Source organism: Setaria italica, chromosome III, assembly GCF_000263155.2.
Source record: "Setaria italica strain Yugu1 chromosome III, Setaria_italica_v2.0, whole genome shotgun sequence".
Classification (NCBI taxonomy): Eukaryota; Viridiplantae; Streptophyta; class Magnoliopsida; order Poales; family Poaceae; genus Setaria; species Setaria italica.
In genome coordinates, this window is record NC_028452.1 from 7,797,733 (window position 1) to 7,825,575 (window position 27,843).

General features: G+C 47.5%; 2 protein-coding genes across 2 annotated transcripts; one reads left to right on the plus strand and one right to left on the minus strand.

The window, feature by feature from the left end:
* The first annotated feature begins 3,397 nt into the window (after positions 1-3,397).
* LOC101770650 lies at positions 3,398-5,556 on the plus strand. Its single transcript, XM_004960888.4, has 4 exons — positions 3,398-3,562; positions 3,793-4,040; positions 4,764-4,824; positions 4,930-5,556. Exons 2-4 carry the CDS (start codon positions 3,835-3,837, stop codon positions 5,200-5,202), a joined length of 540 nt encoding a protein of 179 aa, XP_004960945.1. The 5' UTR covers positions 3,398-3,562; positions 3,793-3,834; the 3' UTR covers positions 5,203-5,556.
* Positions 5,557-6,023: 467 nt separating this feature from the next.
* Positions 6,024-7,572, minus strand: LOC101771051 (protein NEN4). Its single transcript, XM_004960889.2, has 2 exons — positions 7,117-7,572; positions 6,024-6,997 (listed from the first exon to the last, which is right to left on the minus strand). Exons 1-2 carry the CDS (start codon positions 7,382-7,384, stop codon positions 6,351-6,353), a joined length of 915 nt encoding a protein of 304 aa, XP_004960946.1. The 5' UTR covers positions 7,385-7,572; the 3' UTR covers positions 6,024-6,350.
* Positions 7,573-27,843: the final 20,271 nt, after the last annotated feature.

The following is a 27,843-nucleotide window of genomic DNA, read 5'->3' on the forward strand; positions in this document are numbered from 1 at the left end:
CTCTATTTTGAAGTGTAATTGTGTTTTTACCCTCGTTTTTGCAACTTTCTGATTTTGCCCTCGACTATTCACAAATCATGCGATTTTACCCCTAGTCAACGGTCAAAACAGGGGCAAGTACACAAAGATCAAGGGCAAAATCATAATGACTTGTAAATAGTTGAGGGCAAAATGACAAAGTTAGAAAAATGAGGGTAAAAACACAATTGCACTTCAAAGTGGGGGCAATATCACTAAAAAATCAAATGTCTCTTAATGCTTGATATCTTTTGAGTTAATTATGTGATGCCTCTTTTCATATGCTGAAGTGATGATAGCAACAAAAGAGGCATTTTTCGATCCCTGTACTAATCTTGGTCGAATAAGTCGCCAACTTTTCCGACCTCCTTTTATGCATTTGAACCTATTCTGTGATCCATTCTCCTCCAACTTTTGTGTTGGGGAGATTCTATTGCGCTTTCCATAAATTCGTTGTACCAATTGGATTTCCAAAACATAAAATCACTTGTCCTTGTATATAAATCTACCAACTGATTGCTACTATTTGTAGTAGCCAGTGTATATGTATAATCTAAAAGTATACATGCCCATAGCTAGCGAATTCTTTTCATACTTCCTTTTCATGGCCAAAGAAAAGGAAAAGGAAAAGGAAAAAAAAAGCGTGATGTCGCACCGAGGATTCCCAACCCAACCAATGGAGATATTAACTAATGGGAAAAAAAGAAAAGAAACAGGGACATTTCATATTCATCATCTTAATGCTCATCTTCTTGTGTGCGCGTTGCACCAAAAATCATGAGTGCAAAATTTTCTATACTTGACATAATTTTAAATGCCTTTGATACGGTAGAGTATTTCTCGTTATTTTGCACTCGCGGTCAAAATAATTTCACACGCCAACGAGTAACTGGGAGTGAGCTATGTTATTTCATAGGTTGTCTACTAATAATCAATTGGCAATCCAAGATAGCCAATTTGAGATAGAGTAGAACTTGTCATTGAAAGAAGAAAAATGCAGCAAATGAGATCCTGGTCCTGGTTGTGCCCAAACCCGCTGGATTATGCAGTAATGTACTATGTTTGGACCATGAAAAAGGATTAAAAGGCTGAGACAATAAATATTTCATGTATACCTCATATCTAAAAGGCTGATATATCAAGATTCACAATTTAAAACTGTTACACCGGTGACGGTTTTTCGTAGTACATGCTCCAAGCAGGGGCGGATCCAAAACGGGGCTGCACCCCGGGCTAAGTTGCTGAATCACAGCCAAAACAATCTAATCTTGCCTCATAAATCTCCTTTTGTTAGGCTAAATACCAGATATGTTAAAGAGACTACATGAGCTCGCCCCGGGCTGTAGCCCGGGCAGCCCGGGTCCTAGATCCGCCCCTAGCTCCAAGGAACCACAGCTACCATGAAGATGCTATCCAAAATTTGTGCGAGGTGGGAGTCTAGCGAGATCAAATCTCAAACACCATCACAAACCTTGGAAATGTCGTTATGCTATACACTGAGTTCGCCGTTGTAGAAACTAGAATATCCTGAAATAAGTTATTCCATTTTGTTTTCCTTACACAAACACATTCTAACGGAGACGTCTCCATCAAGGGACGGTTAAGTTACATCCCAACATATATTATGATACATGCCTCGACGAAGCAGCATGCTGCAAGGCCTATCAGTGAGAGTGATATACTGATATGCACATCAAATGTCAGTATGGATGCCGGCACGTCGAGGTCGCTTTCTAAGCTCAATTTAGTTGTTTGCCGAGCAACTTTGTACACTTGTTGGAAAACAAACTTTGGATACTTCGTTTGGGTATGCTAAAGTCCAAAGAGCTTGTACGCAGGTGCATGCAAAAGACAAAGGTCCATTCTATCGTAAAAACAGGATCTGTAATAAGCAAATACGATTTGCTCCCTCAATGTCAGAAACCAGGTTTGTGTTGGAATAACTGGACAAGCTTAAATAGGGATGAAATCATTCGAAAAAAGAGAGAGGATGCAATCAATTTGACAGAGGAACCCATTCACGGCTACACACGACAATATCACAAAGGGGCTAATGTCGCAGACTAGTTGTGATTTTACTTCTCTTTTTTCAACTTTATAATCTTACCCTAACTTTCTTGGTTTGAAGCTACCCTTTACCCCTGGTTTGGATGTCTGTCCGAATTAAAAAAAAGAAAACACATTTGCAGGATAGGGAAAAAGACCTAACTGCCCCTTCCGTATCCAATCAATCCCGTTACCCTCCCTCGGTCCCTCCCGACCATTCCACGCGACGCGAGGAACCTTAGCGACGGCGGCGGGCCAAATTGAGTGCGGCGGCTACCGAAATCCAGGCGGCGACGACGGAAATCGGGGTGCCGGGCTCCACCGGGCGCTCTCCCGTGGGAAATCAAGGCCGCCTAAGCTGCGAGCGGGTGGCAGCGAACCCTCTGCCACTCGGGGCGGCGGGCGGCCAGTGGCAGGGCGACGCAAGCAGGCAAGCCGCGATCTGTTGGGCGATGCGGAGTGCCGGGGCGGCCGCGGGGGGGCGCACAGGTATAGCTGCAGCCTGCAGCTGAGCGTGGGAGGCAGCTCGCTGGCGTGGCCTGCTGGCTGCGCCGCTGCAGTAGCCCAGCAAAGGCCCAACGCGCCTGCGCGCAAGGCGGCAAGGAGCACGCAGGGGCGATGGGCACGGTGCATCAGTGGTAGGGTGGCAGTGGGGAAGGGTCATCCATCATCAGGCCGGGTACGCCATGCGCTGCTTCTTCGCCGAGGACAGTATGGCGCACGTGCCCAGCTGTTGCTCGACGAATTGCCTGCAAAGAAAGTTCTCCATCCGGCTGCATGCTACTTTCCATTGTTTGCAGGACGCGTCACGCGTGGAATCGATCTCCGAGCAGGAAATGAATGAGAGTATGTTTGACGTACGTTGGTGTATTTGTGCTACTACGTGATGAGTTACTGACTTCGGTGATATGTTCTTTGCCACTTTGACTTAACTGCCGTGGGCAAAGTAGTCATTTTACACCTGAATTGACACCGTTAAGTTAACCTGACGGAGTAGGGGCAAACTGAATCTTCAATTTGAAAAAGTGAGGGTAAAATGACGAAGTTGAAAAAATAGAGGTAAAATCACTATTTAGATGCAAAGTAGGGGTCCCACAAACTAAATCACTATTTTGTGTGGCAGGCTGGCAGCTCACTGGATGAGATGGCCCATGTTGCGATTGGGGCTAAAACGAAAAGGCCAACAAACAATCAGTACTAGAATGAGATCGAGGGTTTCCTGGAAGGGCTCTGCTGCAAAATATCCTGGAGCGCTCCCACCGCATCGATCTAGTCCGTCGTTTCCGCATCGTGCGGCCGCCGCTGGACGATAACACGGGTGCAGATGCAGCCGCAGCAGCACCGCACCTGAGGTGCTCGCCGCACCAGAGTTGTTCTCTCCTCTCTCTAGGTCCTCTCCTTTCTTGGCCTTTCCTCCCCGGCGGCGACGACTGGGGCTAGCGGCGCCAATCCTCCGCCAGGTTCGTCGGGCGCAGCTCCGGCAACGGGTATCCACAAGGTACGCCCTCCCAATCCTTCCCCTCCCCTTACCGCCGTACGAGACCGAGCTCCCCAAACCCTAATGTAGGCTAGTCTTATCCGGATCTGACCCAGCTACGAGATCCGCCCCTGATCTTACTGTCTGGTGCTTTCGCTATGTCAATTCGATTGGCACCAACGCCATGCGCGTTCGCACGGCGCTCTCGTCGATCCGGCCGCTGAACGATTTTCCTCTCACCTCTGTTTCAGGAGTCGCTCAACTTCAAAATCAGGAGTCCGCTGGGGGCAGGCATGGAGCACTACATGATGAGGCTTGGCGCGGGGGGCGGCCAGCAGCTCTCCAGGGTGGAACCAATCCCTGACCTAAGGTCAAGGTTTTGGCAGATGGATGTGCAGCCTGGGGCTCGAATAGACCTCATCTGCCCTCAGCCTCGCCGTGCCTCCCGTCCACCCTTGCTCGTGGACTCCCTCAGTAGACCCAGCCCCAAGCCTAATGGGTTAGTTCTTTCTTGTCTCCTCTACCCAGCCACTACATACTTGCATGGACCTCGGATGTTAGATTCTAGGTCGCTATGTAATTGATTTATCTAGAATTGTGGCAGCTGCAGACCTGCTCGATAGGCCATAGGTTGCATGCTTGTTAGAATTTGAGCACCAATTGGTAGGCCGCAGGTTGCATGCTTGCGTACCTGGTAGATTTGGAACGCCAATTGGTTGGCCGTTAGTTGCGTGTATGCTCATAGTGAGGACAGCAGATATAGTAGTATTATGCACGTGCAAGCTTGCTTCAAATTTATGGTTACATGTGTTGTGAGATACGTTCACATTAGCTGTGTGGCGACAAAGGGTACTCATTGAGGCCGGATTTGACACATGTCCGTTACAAGCTTTCGTCAGCACCGTTTGCATTTATTTAGTGACAAAAGCAGGCGATGGGCGTTACATAGTCTTGCACGTGCTGGTCAATATCTTTGCTGATAGACCACTGAATGTTGCAAAATTGAGATTGCAATTGTGCACATTTCTTAGCAAGGCAAGTGGAACTGTTGGATGCTCTTACATGTACTGGCAAAGTAGGCAATAATCACTGCATAGGATTGTGTGTTTTGCATGGCATGTTTCAAATAATTGGATAGGATTGGAAAAAATTGGGTGCTTGAAAACTGCAGTAGCCAAGCATAGGCCCTTTTACTGATGCCGTGTGTGTTATGTGATGGCAGGGCACTCCCAGTGTATAGAGCGGAGTCCACTTGTGATATACTTGATCTCATCCTTAGCAAGGTATCAGTTGTTTTCTTGGTATTGAAAATTTGGACTTGTGATTTTTTTGCAGTATAGTATTTCTTCTGGATATCTGAGTGATACCACTTGCTCTTCCCTGTTCAGAATGACCCTGATGTAGATACTGATCCAAGCAGCCAGGCGGGCTTTTTCTGTGGCTCGCCTCCTGTACGCACTAACAACCCTGTTATCCATGACCCACTGTTTGGTAAGAAAACACCATCCTTTTCTCCTCTAGGGAGCTCTTTCGGCAAAATGGGAGCTGGAAGAGCTGAAGTAGGTTCTCCGTCTTGCGGGGCGAGCAGCCCAAAAGTAAGAATCGAAGGTTTTGCTTGCGGGAACAAAGAGCCCGCGCACTGTGCAGTTACATTTGCCTGAGCATTTGATGATGCCCATTGACCCTAACGCTCTTTTGCTACCTCACAACCTGTACATTTCCCGGTCCACCTGAGGATATAACTAGTTTCTTTCTATAAGCTACTAGATGCTCATTCAAGAGTTGAGTCAAGAGTCTTGAGTCCAGTGTCTGATGCCCTTGTGATTGTGGCTTTTGAAACTGCACAATCGCTGGGAGCAGAGGTTTCGGATGTACATATGAGTTGTTGGTTGTACCTAGTAGACGTTGTATGTGTCTAGTAGATGCAGTTTGGTTGGGTCCATGTGTCAGCGTCTGTAAATACCGTGGTACATTTGGATCTAAGTTGAAATATGAAATTTATCTTATTCTGTTCTCATGCTGTTCATTGGAAGTCGTGAATCATGATCTTGGTGACGCTGCTGCAACAATGATAAGTATCCGAAGAGGAAGATGTAGCTATAGCGCGGCTGTATCTGAAGGCCTATGCCCTTTACTGTTTGCAAATGACGGCATGTGGCCCTGTTGTGTGGCAGGCCATACTGCTACGGCTGCTTCATTCGTTTTCCTGGCCTGGATAGCCAAAATGCAAACATGTTCTTTTTTGTGCAAAAGCGAAAGGTCGAAGAAGTGAAGAAGAATCTCTGCCGGCCAGCCCTTTGCAGCTGGCTTTTGTCACGATCGATCATGTGAAATAATTCCGAGTGAAGGCGATGTGCTTGCGCGGGGAAGGCAGCAAGTTACTACTGCCAACCCTTGATATATATCATCAGTAGGTACGGTTCTGTTCCTGAAAATTCCTAGGACGTCAGCCCAGTGAGAGAGCAGAGCATTTGCACCAATATAGTTGTACATAATTTGTAACAGTCAATGGTGCTGGACATGGAAGGAGATTTACAAATGGAACAAAGAATGTCAATTTACAAGTGAACCAATAAAAGAACATCAACTACATCTGAACCATTCAACTAGCTTAAACGAACACGCATCAAACTATGAAGCGAACAAGTGATTGAACGAAATGAATCAATGATTCTGTACAAATGAATCCAATTAGTCGGTTCTTCAATTTAGTATGATGGGGAAAAGATGGACTGAGCTCGAATCTGTCAGTTCCATGATTTCCCTAAGCGCAGCACGCTTGCAACAAACAGCATGCTGGATTGCCGCATCATCTGAGGATGGCCCTGGAGTGCCTGAGGATCATGTGGAAGGGCGTCGTCGTCGTGGCTGTTGTTGCCCTGGTGACCTTGGGCAACGCCGCCGTAGCACCTTCCGCCGCCGGCTTCTTGCCGCCGGTGGCGTTGGCCCTCCCCACCAGCTTGCCCAGGCTATCCCGCTTGCCGCCGCCGCCGCTTTTGTTCGTTGTGGTCGTCGTAGCTGCTGGCGCCGGCGGCACGGCCTGCACGGGAGTGAAGGGCAGCTTGGTCTGCGACATGGCGGGGCGCCGGCGAGGAGCAGCCTCCGGCGCGGAGGCGGTGGAGCTCCTCCTGGTGACGGCGCCGTCGCGGGCGGCGGCCAGCTGCAGCGCGTGGGGCAGGCTGGACTCGAGCAGCAGGACAGTGGCGCAGTGCTTGAGCACCTCGAGGTTCATGCGCGCGTCGTCCAGGCTCCGGTGCTTCTGCTTGCCGATGCCGAAGTAGGCCGCCAGGGTGGCCATCTTGAGGTCGCCGGCGCGGCGGCCGAACTCTGCCGCCAGCACGTTGAGCGAGTCGATCACGCCGGCGGGCTCCGGGGCGCGGCGCCCGATGCCGGCGAACGCCTCCCGGAGGCGCGGGCAGTCGAAGCGCTGGATGTTGTGCCCCGCCCACACGCGGCCTGCACCAAGGTTTCGCCGCCACGGATTATTTGGTTGATCAAAGCTAAGCTAGCTAACTAGGGTGGTGACGACGCAGCAATACAAGAAGAAGAAGAAAACGAAGGAGGCGTGTGCGTACCGTCGAGGATGTCGAATATCTTGTCGGCCACGTCCCGGAACGTGGGCGCGGAGGCGATGGCCTCGACGTCCGTGAAGCGCCTGGAGACGGCGGAGAGGTCCCCCGGGCGGATGAGCGTGTCGTAGCTGCCCACCTCGACGAGCTTCCTGGGGCACACCAGGATGGCGCCGAACTCGAGCAGCCACCACCGCCCCGCCGGCGACGGCGCCGTCGTCTCCACGTCGAAGAAGACGATCTCGCTCATCCTGTTACTGCTGCTGTTGTTCATGGATGAATGCCCGTAGCTAGGAGCTGAGGAAGAAGCTGGCCTTGTCTAATTTGGGACGCACACGCAACGTATTATCTGGGATCGATGCCGCTGCTTCCTTGTTGACGTGTTATCCGGGAAATGGTCGGAATGGAAATGGATTATGGAATGTGGATTGATTGATCTCCGTGTTCTGTCCTCGTCGTCGTCGTACCGTTGCATATATAGATATCATCATCGATCGGAGCTGATATATAGCGCCGGCGGAGGGGATTATGCGAATATTTGCGTCGGTGGTGTAGGTTAGCAGTGGAGGGGGGTTACTGCCCGCCTTGGCTTGCACCTCAAGTTGTGCTCTGTGGCGGCGGCGACCTTGCCGGCCGGCGTCATTCATTTCGTGTGCTTTGCTTGCGTCCTCTGCTGCAATCTCTCGCCGGAGGAGTCTTCCAATCGCAACGCTGTGCAACAGCTAACAGTGCGTGCAAGCAAAGCCCAACAAGCTACCAAAGAGGAACTTAACCCAAGGAGCGAGGCAACCTGCTGCCTGCTACATGTCGTCCTAGCTGTCCGGCAAGCCTGCAGAGCCGAGCCGCCCCCCATGGCGTTTCAGGTAGGCAGGTAGCAGAGACGGCCTTAGCTTGCAGCAGCAGCATCCATGCAGATGCAGAGCCTGCTCACTCCATGCTCCGGGCAGTCACTAGCTGGGAGCGGTTGAAAACAAACAAAGGGTTTGATTTGTCAGTCGATTAATTAGCAGTCGATTAAGCTTAGCCGCATTTTTCAGCCGCTTGGGAGAAGAGGACATGCATAATGTGTGTCAATTTCTATCTTTTTCCCCAGTTATCTTTTTTTTTTCAGTTTGCACGCAGGTTTAAATCTGACGGATCTACTGTTTGCATACGCAGAAGATGAAGTAGGATTATTTATTTGAAGCGCGCATAATTAAAGATTGTGTTTCGGCACGGCACGGTCGTTATTACGTACAGTTCATCCATGCATGATGCATGTTTTGTGTTTTGTGAAGCTAGGTTCCACTGTTAGCTATATACCGTCGGTTGCTTGCTTTCCGATGCATGATGATGCAATTACAGACGGCAACTTGGATCTCCATGCAACTCTTCAGATGCATGGGAGTATGGGACGGAGCCAGCAGGGGAGGACAGAAATATTCTCTCTTTCTCCTCCTCCATGGGAATTGGGAAGGGAAGGGAAGCAAAGCAGAGCAAGAAAGCTTTATTAGTTAGGAGGAAGGCCGGGAGGGAGTATTTGCTTCCGTGAGTGCATGGGTTGCCATCCTACCCACGCAACCTGCCCGCCCGTTAGTGTTTCGCTAGATTCCGCCGTGGTTAACGTAAGAACCAATAAACCATGCATGCTTGCTTAACTCTCACGCTATCGATATATCATCTGCCTGCTTTGTAGATCGTGGTACGAAGTTATGCATTAATCTCAGCTTGTTATTACAAGAGGCCAGGGGAGGGGAGGTAAATTTTGGAAAAAATTGCAAAACCCCACCTGCAAACTAATTAATAAGGGGTTTGTTAATACCCACACTGATCTCACTTCCTTACGCCTGCAAGTTTCTTGTGTTTTTAGATGTCCTATGTCTCCATCGACCAAAGCACAGCTAGCCTCACGGGTTATTTGGCTTGCCTATAGACTATAATAAATTTGTCCAAGAGTTTTCTCGTAATTTTGGCATGTTTAACTTTGAGACCGGCCCATTTTCCTTGAGTTCAGGTATCATCGTTGTTCTATCATATCTAGCACAATTATTCATGCATAAAACATCTTTAGCGCTTGTTCATGGTATGTGGGATGAGTCAAGCAAATCTTGAGGCCAATTGGCTAAACAACAACTATATCAGCTGGTCAACATGTATAAATGGGAGTACATGACCGTAAAGAACTGAGATGCTTGATTTCTAAAATGACACAATAGAAGAGGCAGGATCCCTACTAATAATAATGGGGGGAAAGTCCGAAAACTGGAAAAAAAGAGAGGAAAATATGTGAAAACACGTGTTCAATTGAGGGGGAAAAAACCCTTAATCACATAATTATCAACATTTAGCTAAGTTTTATCAGTAGATGACTGCCCATACAGTACTCATATATGCCTTTTGTTGACTGTGGTGGTATTCCGGGATAAGGAAATGCCATAACTTCCATTTCAGTGTCGCTTTCTTTGTTAAATTGACATGCTTGGCTTCAAAAGTACATTATGTGCGCGGAGATTCATTTTTCTCCCATTAAGGCGGCAATCAGTCATTACTAGGAGCTGTGATGCTATAAACTAAGAGTTCTGAGTTTATTAATTTCCTTTGCTATAAGATGACGTTTAACTCACTACTACAAAAGCGATTTGTAGGGGCGCCCCATTTTTTCTAAGAGCGGGCGAAATTGCCATCCGCACCTAGGGGCGATACTGTAGCATGTGGCCCGCCCCTGGAAATGGGTGACAAAACAGCCAGCTGGGCTTCTTTCTCCTCCCGACAGTACAGTCACTGCTTGGGGGAGGTGCTGCCCGAAAATCGAAAAAAGCGAAAAAGGTGGGGGAAGGTTTTCAACTTTGTTTCCTTGGAGTTAGAGCTTATAGGAGGTAAGTTGATACTAATTCCTTGTCTTTTTGAAGCTTATTGTATATGTTTTAGGCTCAAATGGAGTTCCATATACCTCTAGATAGATCTAGATCTCCAAGGTGTGGATTAGGCATTTGGAGCTCCATTTATCTCAAACTTTTGGATGAAGTTAGGTTATTTAGGTAGGAGAACAAGATTATCTAATCATTTGTACTCAAATTTGATGTTTTAATTAGCCTCATTCATGAATGATGAATTTCCTAGATATCCATGGAGGAGAGAGAAAAAGATTTGGCTTTTTCTATATTGACCCATGCATGATATAATTTTCATTTTTTCCAAGATTTTGTGGGACAAAACAAGTTGACATGGATGATGAATAATTGCTTTTCAATTTTTTCCAAGATTTCTATATTTTCATTTGTTTATTAGGAAATACTACATGTGTGTAATTATATATATATGGTGTTTTTATATGGTGTAAATTTTTTTTGCTGTTCAGAGAGATGGATAGGACATGGATGTACCAAGCACGAAGAATGGATGCCTATTTCCGTGGAGAACTTAACAAATTCATTAAAGGTGCAGAGAATAATGCAATGGTTTAGAAGACAAAAGATGGTGGCTTGTCCGTGCAAAACCTGCAAGACTACATGATCTGGACATATCATGGTGAGAAAGCACCCTCTCAGAATCCGCTTGACAAAATCATGTAAGATGTCGAGTTTGATAGAATGTTTGATGCTTACCATTGTTTTGATAAGGTGGCAGCGATGATGATGGTGGTGGCTCCGATGGAGATGATGGTGTGGACGAGTGTGGCGATGGTGGTGGTGGTGACAATGGTGGTTATGATAGTAGTGGCAACGACGAACTAGATGACAGTGATTTTCTGAGCTAGTTGTTGCATCACACTAAAGCGAAACTATTGGTTGGTAGTGCAAAGGTGTTAGGAAACTTCAAGACAGTGAAGAAATCAGCGGAGGAGAATGTGTACGAGCGTTCAAAGGGATGTCCAAAACACTAGACTGTGCTTCATTTCATACTTGAGCTGTTGATTCTAAAGGCTAAGTACGGCTGGTACGACAATAGTTTTAATTATTTGCTGCGTATCTTGGCTTGGTTGCTTCCAAAGCTAAATAGAGTGCCCGCCAACACATATTGAGCAAAGAAGCTTGTCAGTTCGTTCACGATGGGTGTGGAAAGAATTCATGCATGTCCAAACCATTGTATCTTGTACCGCGGGGATACTTTCAAAGGCTCAAACAAATATCCTGTATGTTCTGCAAGTCGGTACAAAAACAATTCTAGTTTTTGTGATAACAACAGGCAAGGTCCAACCGATGGGAATAAAAGGAAGAGGAAGGGTGCATGGAATAGTGTTGCCACTGTTGAGCCAGAAGACACTACTTTAGGCATTTCTGAGAAGTGGAGTAGGATTTCGGCCTTGGTCATGTGGTACCTCCCTGTTGCTAATCGCCTTAGGCATTTCTTCTCAAACCCAAAGGACACTCAACTGATGCGATGGTGGGATTCAGATAAGCGCAGGAAGGGTGACGGAAAGATTCGACATCCATCCGATACTCGCTAGTGGAAGAAGTTCGATGAGCGGTATCCACAATTTGGAAACGATCCAAGAAATGTTCGATTGCACTAAGTACGGATGGAATGAATCCATTCGGTGAAAGGACCAGCACTCACATCACATGTCCAGTGATCTTGATGATGTACAACCTGCCAACATGGTTGTGCCAAAACAGAAAGTATCTTTTGCTATCCATCCTTGTACAAGGATCAAAGCATCCTGACATCGATATAGATGTTTTTCTTGAGCCGTTGATGCAAGAGATGGAAACTTTATGGAAGAATGGTATCGACATCATTGACGGTTTTACACGGCAGGAATTTAATCTAAGAGCCATTATCTTCGTCACCATCAATGATTACCAAGCATTGTTTGTCTTGTCAGGACAGGTGAAAGGTAAGACATGATGCACAGTGTGCATTGATGACACCATATGGTCTTTCCTAGAAGATTCTAGAAAGGTAGTTTACCTTGGGTATAGACGCTTCTTGGTGGAAGGACACAGATACCGAAGTAAGAAGTTCTATAATTTTTTTAGCGGCAAGCTTGACCTAGAATCTGCCCCAGAAAAATGAGATGAGCACTATGTTTTCAACATGGTCGGGACCATCCAGGTTCCTTATGGGAAGATGATAAAAGATGGGAAGAAGAGAAATAGAGATAACACTACTGGAAAACTAAGCATTCGTCCAACCGTTAGTACCGGACGACTTTTCGTCCGGTACTAACGTGCGGCGTTAGTACCGGTCGTCACGCACAGTGCCACCGGAGTTCTTGTAGTACTGGTTTCGAGCCTCAGCCGGTACTAAATGGCGGCACGCAGACCACGTGGCCGACAGCTAGATTTCCCAGGAAGTCATTTAGTACCGGCTGGTGGCTTTAGGTACTAAATGGTGAGAATGCCATTTAGTACCAGCTAGTAGCTTCAACCGGTACTAACTGATTTCATTTAGTACTGGTTGAAGCTACCATCAGACACTAATGGCAACCATTTGCTCTCTATATAAATGAGTTGCTTTCTTAGCTTCCTCTCTGAGCAAGCTCACCATCTGCTCGGGCTTCATTTTTTTTCACTTGACCAGCTTCTTCACTAGACCGGTTAGCAACTTCATTCTCCCTCTTCTGGTCATAGTATTCTAGGTTTTTTTTTGAATGAACTAGTTTTATGTTATAAATGGAGTACTTGTTGCTTTATTAGAGTGAGGAGAATGGAGAGTTTTTTAGAATGAGTTTTATGTTACAAATGGAATACTTGTTGATCTTTTAGAACGAGGAGAATGAAGATTTTTTTTAGAGTGAGGTGAATGGGAGTTTTTTTTTAAAATGAGTTTCAAGTTACAAATAAAGTACTAGCTTGTTGATCTTTTAGAACGAGGAGAATGGAGTTTTTTAGAGTGAGGAGAATGGAGAGTTTTTTAGAATGAGTTTTATGTACAAATGGAGTACTTGTTCATCTTTTAGAACAAGGAGAATGGACAGGTTTTTAGAGTGAGGACTAAATATTATAAACACATTTACTCTATCTTTCGCCTACCTAATATTGATCAAGTTCTTTATCTAATACGAAACTCTATGTCTATTTTTCATGTAATATGATGCAGATGAACCGGCAATGGATGTAACACCTCCACTCCTCCAATACCAGAGAACAGAAGAACTTCAAGTCCACAAACTCTGGTTGAACATCATAAAAGAATCTTGAAATAGTTTTCCAAACACCTTTTGGAGCTAAATTTTCATAATAGAAGTATGGTCGCCAATAGCCGGTTCAGGTAGAGATTTGTTCACTGACCTTGACCCATCGGCTTATGGTTGGTTTTGGATTGCCAAAATAGGTCATGCTCAGTGAACAGATCTTTTGCCTGGATAGGATTTTGGGCCACCATACTTCTATTATGAAAATATGACACTTGCTCCAAAAGATGTTTGGACAATTATTTCAAGATTCCTTTATGATATTCATCCAGAGCAGGTGGACTCGTAGATCTCATGTTGTACCATTATTTTAGGATTGATGTATCTTTTTTTCTCCCAAATTAACGGTCGTGATGTGGTCGATCCTATGTTCTAAATATCTTATTTATGTAAGACTTAATATTGCGCTAGATTATGTTGATAGGTTCTTAGAAATCGACATTATCGATAGAAATTGTAGTTTGTATGTTGCGATGATTAACAGTCACGATGTGGACGATCCTAGGTTCTTAGTATCTCATTTATGTAAGATTTAATATGTATGATGAATTTCATATGGAATATACTCTAGTTAATATTTGTGATGAATTTTATCTGTACTATTTCATATATATACATATATACATGTGACGACCTTATCGTAATGATTGAAATATTTTATTAGAATTAAGACAGTGTGCGCGGGAAAGAAAACTGGTGGAGGCAGACAGTTTCAGCTCCCGCCAATTTGGCAACTTTAGTATCGGTTGGAAGCATGCCCGGTACTAAATTCCTTCATTTAGTACTGGGCAAAGGTTGGAACCGGTACTAAATGCCCCTAATTTCAGATCCCATCATTTAGCAACTATAGTACCAGTTGGGAGCCCTGCCCGATACTCCATTTAGTACCGGGCAAAGGCTAGCACTGGTTCGAAAGTGTTCCACCTACAAATACTTCATCTTCTCCAAACACTTAACAGTTTCCATAAATTAGCAATTCCTCCCTTTGCACCGCGCCAGCCCTGAACCCGTCGCCCGCGCCCACCGCCGCCGCCCGTCGTCGTCGTCGCCCACCGCTGCCGCACTGGTCCCATCCCCATCCCCGGCTCCGTCGCTATCGCCCCGTCCCGGCTTCGTAACCCATCGCCCCCGCCCCCGTCACCCCGTCCCCGACCACCGCTACCCCGTCCTCGGTCGCCGTCCCCGTCACCGTGCCTCTCCCTCCCCCGCCTGCCCCACGCGCCCTCCCCAGTTAGGTTTTATTTTTTTTGATATTTTTGATTTTGATGCATTAAAATGATTTTGCTACCTGTATTGGATTAAAATGGCTATGATTTTGCTTGAATTGGATAGCAATTTGTATTATATGCTAAGTAATTATTTTTTGTGATACAATTATGGCATAAAGCTATATCTCTTAGAGGACATGTAGATATTCACGGGTAGCATTATGATAGAATTGTGCATGGCTATGAAATGATGGTCTAGATTTATTTCAATGTATATAATGTGTGTATATAACAATGTATTATTGGTGGCAAAGTTGATTGGTTAAGAAAAATGGTGGCAAATTATCTTATCACAATTTTATTTGGACAGTTTAGGCTAACTATGGCAAGTGAAATTTCTTCTCGCCATGGTAGTGGCGGCCATGGAGGTGGCTGTCGTGGTGGTGGCGGCCGTGGACACTCCATTTTTGAGGAGCCACCATTGGCTCGTCCTCCAAGAATTCACATCCCTAATCACGTCATTAACTTGCCAAAAGGCGATCAAAGCAGAGGAACAATTCCCAACATAATAATATCCTTTACTTCTTATAAATGGTTTTTTACTACACATGAATAATTCCTAAATTTATTTACATACAATGTAGCTTATCGACAATATTAGATGGCTGAAAGATGTTGTCGAAGCTCTAGGTGTTACTTCTCTTTTAGTGCAATCCGAGATAGTTGGTCCATGAAATTTTAAAAGAGTAAAAATCTCTTTTCAAGTACCTGTTCGAGAAACACAGGCCAACGGATGAGAGTACCAGGACAGCCCATCCCAATGGTTTCAATTGCCGCATGAGGTCAATTAGCACCAAGTAGGGTAACTTTTGAAAGGATCGACGTGGAGGCCTGCCTACAACAGCTTAAGAATCATGGGTACTTTGTGCCAGACTTCTCATATTTTTGAATAAAGGCGTTCGAGAGGCTTTGCCAGTTTAATCAACATGACATGGTATGGAACACATATCTAATCATCCTTTTATTTTTAATTATGTTACAGCTTTTAAATTTCATCATGTTATTCTCTTCTTTTAGGATGCCTTTGGTCAAACCTTGGTGGCAATGAGCTGTCATGCGATTTTGGCTCAAGTCTTGGATGTGTTGAATTATAGTTACACCGATGGAAACCCGATACACATCAGAGATTTCAAGCTCCAGGCTCATCTCACTTTCTACATGCCGTTTTAGTTGACGTCGTCTCCGTTGTTCGAGATTTATGGTAGTGCATGTGACCGTCCTTATGAAGCGCTAGAGAGTGCATTAATTCATGCTCTAGCTTATATTGATGAAGTTCTAGGACATCAAAAAACCTTCATCGACAAGGACATAAAAAATATGCAACAAGCCCATTATAGCATCATGCAACACCTCACAATAATGTCATCTTTAGTTTGTAAACACTTGAGTGTGATTCTATTGGCGCTAGAAATCGGTCAACCGAATCCTCAGCGTCTGACACACGACCCGGGAGAATCTGCTTAACTCCTGTTCGGGTGATTGCCCTGGTGCGGTTCGCGCGACGTGCCAGCCAATCTGACCTGTTGATTGGCAAGGAAGAATACGTGTCAGATCCAAAAGTCACGATCGGCTAAATTTCCGATCTCGAGGGAGCTTATCAGCGAATCAGCCGATTTGCCGTAATAAAGAAATCGGCTATGAAGCAACCGATTACTGTAGCAGCGTAGACGAAATCTATTGGAGGTAATCAGTACAACGCTACAGTAACAACACTAGGAACAGATCTAATCGGCCATGTGTAAAATAAGTAAATTAAACAGCAAGATATGAGAAAAGCCGAGATTACCAATTCCTAGCTGGATAACTGGTGATAAAACTAGAAAAACAGGTAAAACCTATGATTCTAGTAAATATCAATAACTAGTGAATAAATCTAAACGAAACGACAGCGATGCGCCCGAAGTTAAAGCTTAGAATTTACTCCGTAAACGGAACTTACAAGATCGGCCGGAGGTCAAGTTGATGCAGCCCCGCCAACCTGTACGAACTCGTGAAAAAGAAGAAAGTATTTGGCGAAGTCGCCTGCTTGAAAGTGAGTACGAGGAAATAGTAGTTTGTTGTATTGATTGGTTGATGATTACAGATCTACAAAGGTAGCTATTTATAGCCCCGTACACACGACTCCTTATCGTACTAGGTTGGTTATTATACGCTTCACGGGCTGATCTCCCCTTCATCCTTCTATTCCTTTCAAAGCCCATACCGGCCCAATTATTCCAACCTCCTAATCGGCTGATTCCTCATCGGCAAAGGGTAACCGATCGGGAACCTAGCGTGTCCGATCCGAACCCCAAGGGTTAGGTGGGGCAGAAGTCATCGGCCGATCCCGTACTGTAGCATCGACCGATCTTGGACTGTAGCACCAACCAACCGATCTCGAACTGTAGCGCCATTCGGCCGATTTCCAACTGTACTTTCCCATTTCCTCTCCTCCTGGCGCCGATTTCACTTGTGACGAAATCTGGCGTCAACACATGCCCCCCCAGTTTCGGAGTAAAACATAGTCTTTTACTTCGAAATTCTTTTCAACTTCCCCTCCGAAACAGCCGCAATGAAAATATCCTTCCGTTTCGCGGTCTTCCAGCTAATGATTGCAATCTTTTCGAAACGGGCGCCCACGACAACCACTACTCCCGAAAAACTCGAAACGCCGGCGCGGTAAAAATTCCATTTTTACCCTTCATCAGGCACCCTTTAAATATCAGTTCACCCCGCACCTCCTTTTCGAGCTCACGTCCTTCTTCCTCAGTGCGCGCGCCTTCTTCTTCCCTAGCACTTTCCCTTAGCTCCGAAGCTTCCTAGTGCCAGCTTCCTGTTGCTTCTCCTCCTTCCCTCCAATGGCGGCACCTTCAGGCAACTCTCCTGCGCGCAATGCTCCAGAAATAACGCCTCCAGCGGAAGTAGCGACAGTGGTGGCTCCGTCGTCAGAAGAAGGAGCTTCATCGGATATCCCAATGGCGATCCCTATAGCGACCCCATCCTCTGCAGCTGCACCGGCGGTCACGCCGACTACAAGGAATTTCATCCCAGAGGTTATTACCGAATCCTCCCTCTATCGGCAATGCATTTACTTTAGATCTATTTCTTACTTTTGCACCCCCCTTTCCTTTTTAGGCGGTTAGACATCGCATCACTATCCATCTTACGGGAAATCCTGGCCTTATCTGTCTCGGACCCATGGGGAACCCAGATCCAATCGAGCTCATCAATTTAGAAACCCACAGAATTCCCTTCAAACAATCCACCATGGACCTGGATCACTGGTTGGGTACCTTTAGGTCTTGGCCGAATGAAACCCCTGGTTGGAGGGAGTGGTACCAACGGATAGCCGAACCGAAGAGGGTCCAATGGGACGAGCTCAAAATCGGCCAATGCATCAACCTGTCTTTGTTCCAGATGGAGCGAAATGAACCATTGGTGATAGCAGCCTCTTACTTTTGGTCTGATGCCCTCAATGCATTCTTGTTTGGACATGGACCTATGACCCCGACACTGGTCGATGTGGTTCTGCTAACCGGCCTAGACATCTCCTCCCCGGACACACCTTTCCGCCTTTTAGCCGCAACATCACATCGGCTGGACACAAGAGGAATCGGCGGGTGGAAAGGATTTATCAGATGCAACAAAAGGGCCAGGTCTGTCGAGAACAGGGAACACACGGCCTTCTTAATGATGTGGTTGGAAAAACATTTCTTTTGCGGAAGAGCAGCCGGCCCATCAACCAACACCCAGGCTTTAGCCGAAGCACTATCGGTAGGAACCCCTATTCCTCTTGGAAAACACCTGCTAGGGGCGGCTTACCACATGCTCCACCAAATCGCCACCAAACTTTCCAAGGGGGAGCCGATTGGAAATCCAGGTGGACCCTGGTGGTTCATCAATTTGTGGCTGAACCTTTATATGAGCAAGATCTCTCAGCAGAAGGTGGAACACATGATGTTCCCTAACATAGAATCGGCAGAAGATCCCACTGCTCGACGCCGATGCACATCTTTTGGTGAAGCGGCGTCGGCATTTCCGGGTTGCCTGTACTCTGCTACAAAAGTGGCCGAGTACTTCCGATGCTTTTACAACGGCTTTAATGAAGATGCAACCGTCTGGTTTCCTTATCAGCGGGATGACCCAATCTTCGAACTCCCAACTTGCTTCGACTCGACCACTGGCCGATTCGACGAAGAGCTCACCGATGAGTTAATCAAGCCAGGAATCCTGCCAGCCAACTTCTTTTCGGGGAAAGATGCCCCTACATATGAGTTCTACAATCCTTCTGCTGCAGCTCGCCAACTCGGCATGGGTCAGCTGCCGATTCAAGTATATTTTGCTGGCCGAGCCAAGTTCAGAGATGGGCTCACAACAGGTCTGGACTACAGTCGGCTGCGAGACCGGATCCCGGACTCCACTACTATCGACCTGAACAACTGGATAGTAGCTCCCTTCGCTGTCCAGCCATTCAAGCTTTGGTGGGCCGAATGGAAACAATTCCTTTTCTGCAACTCCGCATCGGCATACTGCAATCTCCTGGACCCAACCAACATCGACCTGAATGCCGAGGTATTTTTCCTTAGCCGATTTTTATTCTTTTATCAATGCAGCCGAACACTAACGTTTTGCTATTGCTTCAGTCCGAGAATCGTGTACCCCAACACACAGCCGGAGTGGTCGGCTAATAGAAGATCATCCATACACCACCTACCCTCTCATCGGCTATGATGCTCCGTCCGTGGACGTAATTGCTGGCCGATCGAAGCAAGCACAGAAGAAGGTCACCAAGAAGACCAGTCGCTGAGTCCGGGCCCGCATAGAATCGACGGATCCTCCCATGCTCGTATCGGTAGAGACTTCGGCCGCACCACCCTCTCAAGCTACCAGAGAGATCGACACTCAAGTCGCCGCACAAGCTGGGGCAGCCGCCGCGTCACTGCTGTTAGAGGCCGTGCAAGTAAACTTATGTTTAACCCTTCCGATTGTCATTTCGATATTAATCCTTCTTATCTTAGACTGCACAGACTACCCCCATGGACACACAACAATCGGCAGTAACCCAATCGGCCATCGACGCGCCCCCGCTTCCATCCGTTGAGGTATAACACAATTTCACCGATTCCCCTAGTAATTGAATAATATGCTTACTCAACCTTCTGACACAGGTCATCGGCACGCCAAGCGCTCCTCAACCACTGGTCCCCTCTTGGGAAGCTGGTCCAAGCACAGCGCCAATCATCGTGGAGTCTTCCTCTTCTGATGAACCTATGGCACCAGCCCCTGAGCCGAGGATGACGGCTTCCCAAATGCAGCTCGAGGAGACTCGATTCAAAGAGGTAAGAAATCTTTCAACTTTATTTAGCCGATTTGCTATCACCATCAGCCGATTTATTTTTCTTCTTTACTATTTCCAGGAACAGGACACCCCTGACAACAGCCTCTTCTCTTTTGCGGTCGCCTTCTCTGACGACGAAGAAGTCACCTCCCGCCAGATCACCTTGAGCTACATCCCCGACGACGTCCGAGCCAAGCCTTCCAACATCCGATCCCTTCTTCAAGGAGACATCGGCCGATTGGTAGAAGATGCCTCGCCGATTCGGCAACTCTTTGGTGACGTGAGCGGACGAGTGCCAGAAGAAGCGGAGGAAGCCTTGGCGCCGGCTGCATACATCGAGTCGATGAGGATCCCGGTTTTCAGAGCCCTTCGTCACATGGCCGATCGCGCCAAGTTGGCCAAGACTCGCAAAGAAGAAGATGCGTATAAACGTCAGGCCCAAGATGTACACCAACGCATTCACTTTCTGGAGGACTCCCACCCAGGGATCGTCGGCGAGATAGACCGCCTCAAACGCCGAAGGGCAGAGCTCGCCAAGGAGATGGAGCAGGTGACCAAGGCAATAAGTGCAGAAGAGAAAAGACTCCAAGAGCTCCCCTCTGTCATCACCGATTTAAAACAGGAGAGGCAGCATTTGGCCCATGAAGCCCTGAAGCTCCACCGTAGCGCGTCAGAAGTCCCCGGATCGGCGGATGATGACCAATGGGTCTTGGACTCTGCCGATCAGATCCGGCGTCGAGCGATTGCGGCTATCGATGCCCTTCTGGGTAATCTGTAAAAGCACTGACTATTTTGTACGAACCTTTAATGACTGCTTTGACCGTCCCTCGTGACGTCTCTTTTATTTATTACCTTTCCCACTTCCGACGGGACGCGCCTTTACGCCTCTTTTTCTTATAAATGCCGGCCTAGACCCTCCTTCCGAGAGTACCAGTTTGGCTCGGCTTTGTTTTCTCAACCTGCTCTCGTCGGCGCGACCTTCAGCTATGTCTTCATCATCTTCTTCTTCCTCTGTCAACCAGGTGAAAATCTGGCCTTGATCCTTCTTTTCTTATTTTAACTCTTTTGAAGAGGATCACCTTTTTAGTCTTTCTTTCTTTCAGCCACGGCGCCTCAGCCCCGAACTTGAGCGAGCCATCGAGCTCATGCACTCTGATGAACCGTTGTCGTCAGAGGACAAAGATTTAATCAGGGCTCATCGTGACGAACTTCAAGAACATATCCCTGCTGACATCCGTCGGATCTGGGACTTTCTGGACGGCAACGCCCGCCGGCAACCTCAAGCCGACAGAAGTCATCCGCTTCATCCACAAGTGGCCTCTGAAGATGCGGCAGCAGGAACATCACGCCCGGCCGTGGACCGGAGCCACCCTCTCCCCCGTCAAGTCGAAACAGAGGCTTCGATGAAAGAGATAGAAGATGAGTACCTCCGTCTTATGATAGAATTAGGTCGGGCAGAAAGAGAGCGTAAGAAAAAGAATGGTGAGGCTTCGATGAAAGAGATAGACGAAGAGTACATCCGTCGCATGATAGAATTAGGTCGGGCTGAGAGAGAGCGTAAGAAAAAGAATGGTTAATTATTTTTTGTTCTGAGGGCGACTTGTACCTTGTCGGCCGTGTAACTCATCGTCCGTATCGAAAGAATACATTGGCCGATTTAGACGATTATATGTTTTCTCTAGACAAGCCGTTTTGTATCGGCTGTGTGCCGTTGTATTGTGGTCAATCCTTTATGCTCCGACCCATATACAAGGGTAGTATCTTTTCAAGTACCTTCCGTTCAGAGCCCTAGTAAACTCTTCTCCCTCGATTGTTTCCAAAATATAAGCATTTTCTGGAGCACATCTGCCGATTTTATACGGCCCTTCCCATGTAGGGGACCACTTTCCGAATTTAGGATCTTTCGACCCAATCGGCAATACTAACTTCCAAACCAAGTCCCCAGGGGAGAATTGTTTGACTTTGACCTTCTTATCGTACCACCTGGCTACTTTCTTCTTGTTTTCCTCAATGCTTATCAAAGCTCTCAACCGCTGGCCGGCCAAGTCATCAAGTTCCCTCTTCATGAGTGACGAGTAGTCATCGGCCGTTAACTGGTCCTGGAGCAAAATGCGCCTTGACCCCGCCCTTGACTCCTACGGTAGTACTGCCTCGTGACCGTACACCAACTGATAAGGGGATAACTTGGTGGCCCCATGGCAAGCCATCCTGTACGCCCATAGGGCTTCAGTTAAACATAGGTGCCATTTCTTCGGTTGCTCTTCTATTTTCCTTTTGATTAACTTAATTATCCCTTTGTTGGAGGATTCGGCCTGGCCGTTGGCTTGGGCGTAATATGGAGAGGAGTTTAACAATTTGATCCCCATATCAGCTGTGAATTCTTCGAATTCCCCTGATGTGAACATTGTTCCCTGATCGGTTGTAATAGTCTGGGGAATGCCGAATCGGTAGATGATATGGTCCCTTACGAAGTCGGCCATGGTAGCTGATGTCACGGCTCTTAACGGAATTGCTTCCACCCATTTGGTAAAGTAATCGGTAGCCACCAGAATAAACTTGTGCCCTTTGCTTGATGGAGGGTAAATTTGGCCGATAAGGTCTATTCCCCATCCCCTGAACGGCCATGGCTTGATAATGGGATTCATGGCCGATGCGGGTGCACGTTGGACATTTCCGAATTTCTGACAATCCTGGCATCCCTTATAATATTTGAAGCAGTCTTCGAGGATCGTTGGCCAGTAATACCCATTATTCCTGATCATCCATTTCATCTTATGGGCCGATTGGTGGGCTCCACATACCCCTTCATGGATTTCTCCTCTGTTCCCAGACATTTGAGTAGGACGCCGTCAATTGTTCGGTAGAACAAGTCATCTTCAAGCAGTACATATTTAGTAGCATGGAAACGCACTCGTCGATCCACTTTCTTAGACGGGTCTTTCAAGTAATCGGCAATTTCTTTTCGCCAATCATCAGCCGCAAGTTCCAAAGCCATAGCGCCTAGAATTGGCCGATATCCAGATGCGTGCTGGGCGAGTTTGTTGGCATCCTCGTTGTGATCTCTTGGGATGTGCTTGATTACTGCCGATTTAAATTCTTTTAAGAGCTGAAGGCAATCTTCATAATAAATCCTCAATACATCGTCCTTACATTTGGACCTCCCTGTTAATTGATCCACAATAAGCATGGAATCTCTGAAGATTTCAACAGAATCGGCCCTGACTTCTCTTAGTAGTTGCAATCCCTTCAATACAGCTCGATACTCTGCTTGATTGTTAGTGGCGGTGGCTTCTATCGGCAGAGAAAAATCATAACTTGCCCCCCGAGGCGATATGAGGACGATGCCGATTGCTGATCCGAACCCACATGACGATCCATCAAAGTATAAAGTCCAAGGTACCGGTTCCACGAAGGTGATCTCTGGCCCACAGTGTTGGGCGACGAAATCGGCCATGACCTGACCCTTGACGGCTTTAGCCGATTCATACCGTAGGTCAAACTCCGACAAAGCTAATATCCATTTGCCGATTCATCCTTTCAAAATCGGCAGTGACAGCATGTATTTTACTACGTCGTCTTTGCATACGACTACACATTCCGCCGACAGTAAGTAGTGCCTGAGTTTGGTGCATGAGAAGTATAGACATAGGCACAACCGCTCCACTGGAGGATATCTTGTTTCGGCGTCCAGAAGTCTTCTACTAACATAGTAAATTACCCGTTCCTTTCCTTCGAACTCCTGGACTAGGGCCGACCCAATAGCCTTTTCATCGGCTGATAAGTACAATTTAAATGGCTTACCAGTTTGAGGAGGGACCAACACCGGCGGTGAAACCAAGTAATGCTTGATATCTTCCAGTGCCTTGCGTTGCTCCTCCCCCCATATGAACTCCTGGTCGGGCTTCAATTTTAATGGTGGTGTGAACGCCTGGATCCGCCCAGATAGATTAGATATGAATCTTCTGATGAAATTCACCTTGCCGATTAAAGACTGCAATTCAGTTTTATTCTGCGGGGCCACGACTTTGTTGATAGCCGCTATAGTCTTCCGATTGATTTCTATTCCCCGCTCGTGCACCATGAATCCTAAGAACTGTCCGGCGGACACGCCGAAGGCACATTTATTCGGGTTCATCTTCAGCCCATGTTTCTTAGTGCACTCCAGCACTTTTCGCAAATCGGCCAGGTGCTCTTTGTGTCCTTTGGACTTGACCACGACGTCGTCGATGTAGATTTCTACCAGAATGCCGATGAGTTTGTGAAATATGTAGTTCATGGCTCTCTGATACGTGGCGCCGACGTTTTTCAAGCCAAAAGTCATCACCACCCACTCGAATAAACCAAGGTGCCCCGGGCATCTGAAGGCCGTTTTGGGTATGTCCTCTTCGGCCATAAGTATTTGATTGTACCCAGCGTTTCCGTCCATGAAGCTAATAATCTTGTGTCCCGCGGCGGCGTCTATCAGCACATCGGCCGTTGGCATGGGGTATCCGTCCATCGGTGTGGCCTGATTAAGATTCCTGAAATCAACGCACACGCGTAGCTTTCCGTTTTTCTTGTACACTGGTACAATGTTGGATATCCACTCGGCATAACGGCATTGCCGAATAAATTTTGCTTCGATTAGCCGAGTTATTTCGGCTTTTATGTCTGGTAGAATTTTGGGATTGCAGCGCCGTGCAGGCTGTTGGTACGGCCGATACCCTGGTTTTATGGGTAGCCGATGTTCAACAATAGATCGATCTAAACCGGGCATCTCATGATACTCCCAAGCAAAACAATCCTTAAATTCTCTTAACAAATTTGTCAATTTACATTTGTATTCTGGGTCTAAATTTGCACTAATATAAGTCGGCCTTGGTTTGGTGCCATCGCCTAAATCTATCATCTCTAATGAATCGGCCGACGTGAACCCGTGCCCTAGCTTCCCATCTTCTCAAGCGAACTGATCCATTTATTCTGAGCCTTCGGAGCCGACTGCTCGGATCGGCTGTAGGCCAAAATCGGACACCTTCAGAAAATCGGTATCCCATACTGTGCCGGATATGCACTTGATGGTTTCGCAGCTCCACTGCTGCGTGTCGGCTGCCGCGATGCTGTATGCGGAATCAGCGTTGACTACCTCGATGTTGTCGCCGACCCATTGTACAAGACATTGATGCATCGTCGATGGGATGCAGCAATTAGCGTGTATCCAGTCCCGGCCGAGTAGCATGTTGTAGGACCCCTTGCCATTAATAATAAAAAAGGTAGTGGGAAGGGTTTTACTGTCGATGGTGAGGTCGACGCAGAGGGCGCCGCGAGCAGGGGACACGTTGCCCTCGAAGTCTTTGAGCATCATGTCTGTCTTGGTCAAATCATCATTGCTTTTCCCAAGCTTCCGGAGCACGGCATATGGCATGATGTTGATTGCAGCTCCTCCATCTACCATTAATCTGGTGAGGGGTCGGCCGTTGACATGCCCTTTGAGGAACAACGCTTTCAGGTGTTGCCGTTTGTCATCTTCGGGCTTCTCGAACGTGGCTGTCATTGGCTCCAAGGCCAATTGTGCCATCTGTTCTTCTATCGCCGATATATCCTGTCGGTCGGCAGGAGTCATAAATTCCATTGGCGGTATGAAAACCATGCCGATATCGGCTGCCGATTCATCGCCCGCCGATTCGTCGCCTCCTCTGTCGTTTCTTTTGGGGCGCCATATCTTGCCTTCCTTCTTGTCCGACGTGTCCTATTGTTCTTCCTCCTGCTGTTCCCACTGGCGGAGACGTTGGATCCTTCGTTTTTGAGATTTGGTCAATCCATCGGGACACCACCTGGGGTTTACTGGTTTGGTCCTTGGCCTGGCGCGTTCCCATTCCGGCTCACGTCCTAAAGTTTTTTCGTCTGTCACCCGAGCATCGGCCATCTCTTCAAGCCGACTGTGAACGTTGGCCCTATTTTCTGACCGGTCATGTCGATCAGACCTGCCCCCCGGCCTGTCATGGCATCTATCTTTCGACCGGTCATATCGGTCACTTCTGCCCCCCAGCCGATCACGCACGGGAGGGCGCCGGTCGTCTTGGTCACGCCAGTTCCTGCTGATCGGTTCTGGTCTTCCGTCTCTTGAGCGAGACTTGTTGAACGGCCTATTGTTACGATACGGGCCGTTGCATTCCGGGCAATTATCGGCCGAAGGTAGTTTGAGGTTGCTTTCCCAACAGTGGATGAAGATCGGGCACCTCCAGTGATCTTCGTGTCGCCGCATCGCGTCTTCCCGGGTTCTTGAGCGTTCATGTTGACGCTGATATTTTTGGAGCAGGAATTGGGAAGTAATGCGTGGCTCACCTGATTCGCCATCGTCATCCTCCATCCGTTGCTTCCCCTTGACGTCTTCGGGCGTCGCTTGATTTCTTGGGTCCACAGCACCACTCTTTTTAGCCGATTCGGACGTCAGCACCTTTGTTTGGAGCGAGTTCCTCCCTGTGTCAACCATGTTGGTGGGGAAGGGGTGCTGGTCGATCTTCATCGGCTTGGTTGATTTTGTTGGTATTTCAAACTTAAGTCTGCCCTGCTCAATGGCCGACTGTATCTGCTGCCGGAAGATTTTGCACTCATTAGTGTCATGGGATGTAGCGTTGTGCCACTTGCAATATTTCATCTTCTTCAGTTGTTCGGCAGAAGGTATTGTATGATATGGCGAGAGCTTGATCTGTCCTTCCTGGAGGAGAAGGTCGAAGATTTTGTCGGCCTTCGTCGTGTCAAAGCCGAATGTTTCTGGCTCTTTCCTGCCGAACGGGCATGATATTGGCTTCTTTCCCTTGACCCACTCCGCCAGACCGATCTCAGCATCTTCTTCGGTTTCAACCTCTTCCAGGAACGCAACCTTCTTCTGGAAGTTCCTCCGTGGGTCGAAAGAACGTGCCTCCTGTCCAGACAATCGGTGGACGATCTGGCTTAAGCTCTCAAACTCCTGAGAGGCGTACTTCTCTTTGATGTGGGGCAGGAGGCCTTGAAAGGCTATATCAGCCAGCTGTGCGTCGTTTAGAGCCAGAGAGTAGCATTTGTTCCTAATTGCCCGAAACCTCTGTACATATGAGGATATCGGCTCGTCGCTTCTCTGCTTGAGGCTGGTCAAATCGGACAGCCTCATCTCATGCACCCCGGCGTAGAAGTATTTATGAAACTGTCTTTCCAAATCAGCCCATGTAATAATCGAGTTCGGCGGTAATGTCGTGAACCACTGGAAGGCCGATCCGGACAAGGATGATGAGAATAGCCGCACCCGTAGAGCATCCTGCGCAGCTGGCTCTCCGCATTGGATGATAAATCTATTCACGTGCTCCACGGTTGAAGTGTCATCCATCCCCGAGAACTTGGTGAAGTCAGGACCTTATACCGATGGGGAAATGGCAGTAGGTCGTATGTAGACGGGTATGGTGTCCTATAGGTGTAAGTTTGTACCTTCGGCTTCGAGCCGAATTGTTCCTGAATCACTTCTGCTATACGTGCCGACCAATCCGGCTGTTGCTGGTAAGCCGTTGGCTGAGGGACTGGCACGTGCTGGTATACCGGAGGTGGAATGGCCTGATGCTGAGTGAAAGTGGGTGGCTTCTGAGTGAAAGCCGGCTGTGTATTCAGGGTCGGCTGTTTGAATGAGCCACTCATTTCATCATATAGTACGAGCTCTGCTGCTTTGCTTATCTCCGGTGCGACAGGCTGGTACGGCGGCATAATTGGTCGAGTGGCCGCCTGGAAAGACGCCTGGAATTGGGGACTTCCCTGACTGGCCGATTGATCCTGAACGGCCGTAGCTGAAGGTGCCCCCCAAGGCCCTGGGCTAACTAGAGGGAACGGCGCAGAGGACAGCTGGACGGGATGTGGCTGAAGGTGTTGTGTACTATTATACCCCATAGTAATTGATGATAAGGAAGCGCCTGAACCCCCAACAGGAAATTGGATCGGCTGAGAAACCGAATAGCCCTTGTTTGGTGGAATCGGCTGAGTATATGCCGGTCCCTTGTATCCTTGAGGTACTCCGCTAGCGAAGGAGCTGATGA

Coding starts and splice junctions, on each gene's coding strand:
- LOC101770650 (XM_004960888.4), top strand. CDS start 3,835: ATGGAGCACTACATGATGAGGCTTGGCGCGGGGGGCGGCCAGCAGCTC. Junction 4,041..4,763: donor CCCAGCCCCAAGCCTAATGG/GTTAGTTCTTTC, acceptor ATGTGATGGCAG/GGCACTCCCAGTGTATAGAG. Junction 4,825..4,929: donor TTGATCTCATCCTTAGCAAG/GTATCAGTTGTT, acceptor TTCCCTGTTCAG/AATGACCCTGATGTAGATAC.
- LOC101771051 (XM_004960889.2), bottom strand. CDS start 7,384: ATGAACAACAGCAGCAGTAACAGGATGAGCGAGATCGTCTTCTTCGAC. Junction 6,998..7,116: donor GATATTCGACATCCTCGACG/GTACGCACACGC, acceptor ACCTTGGTGCAG/GCCGCGTGTGGGCGGGGCAC.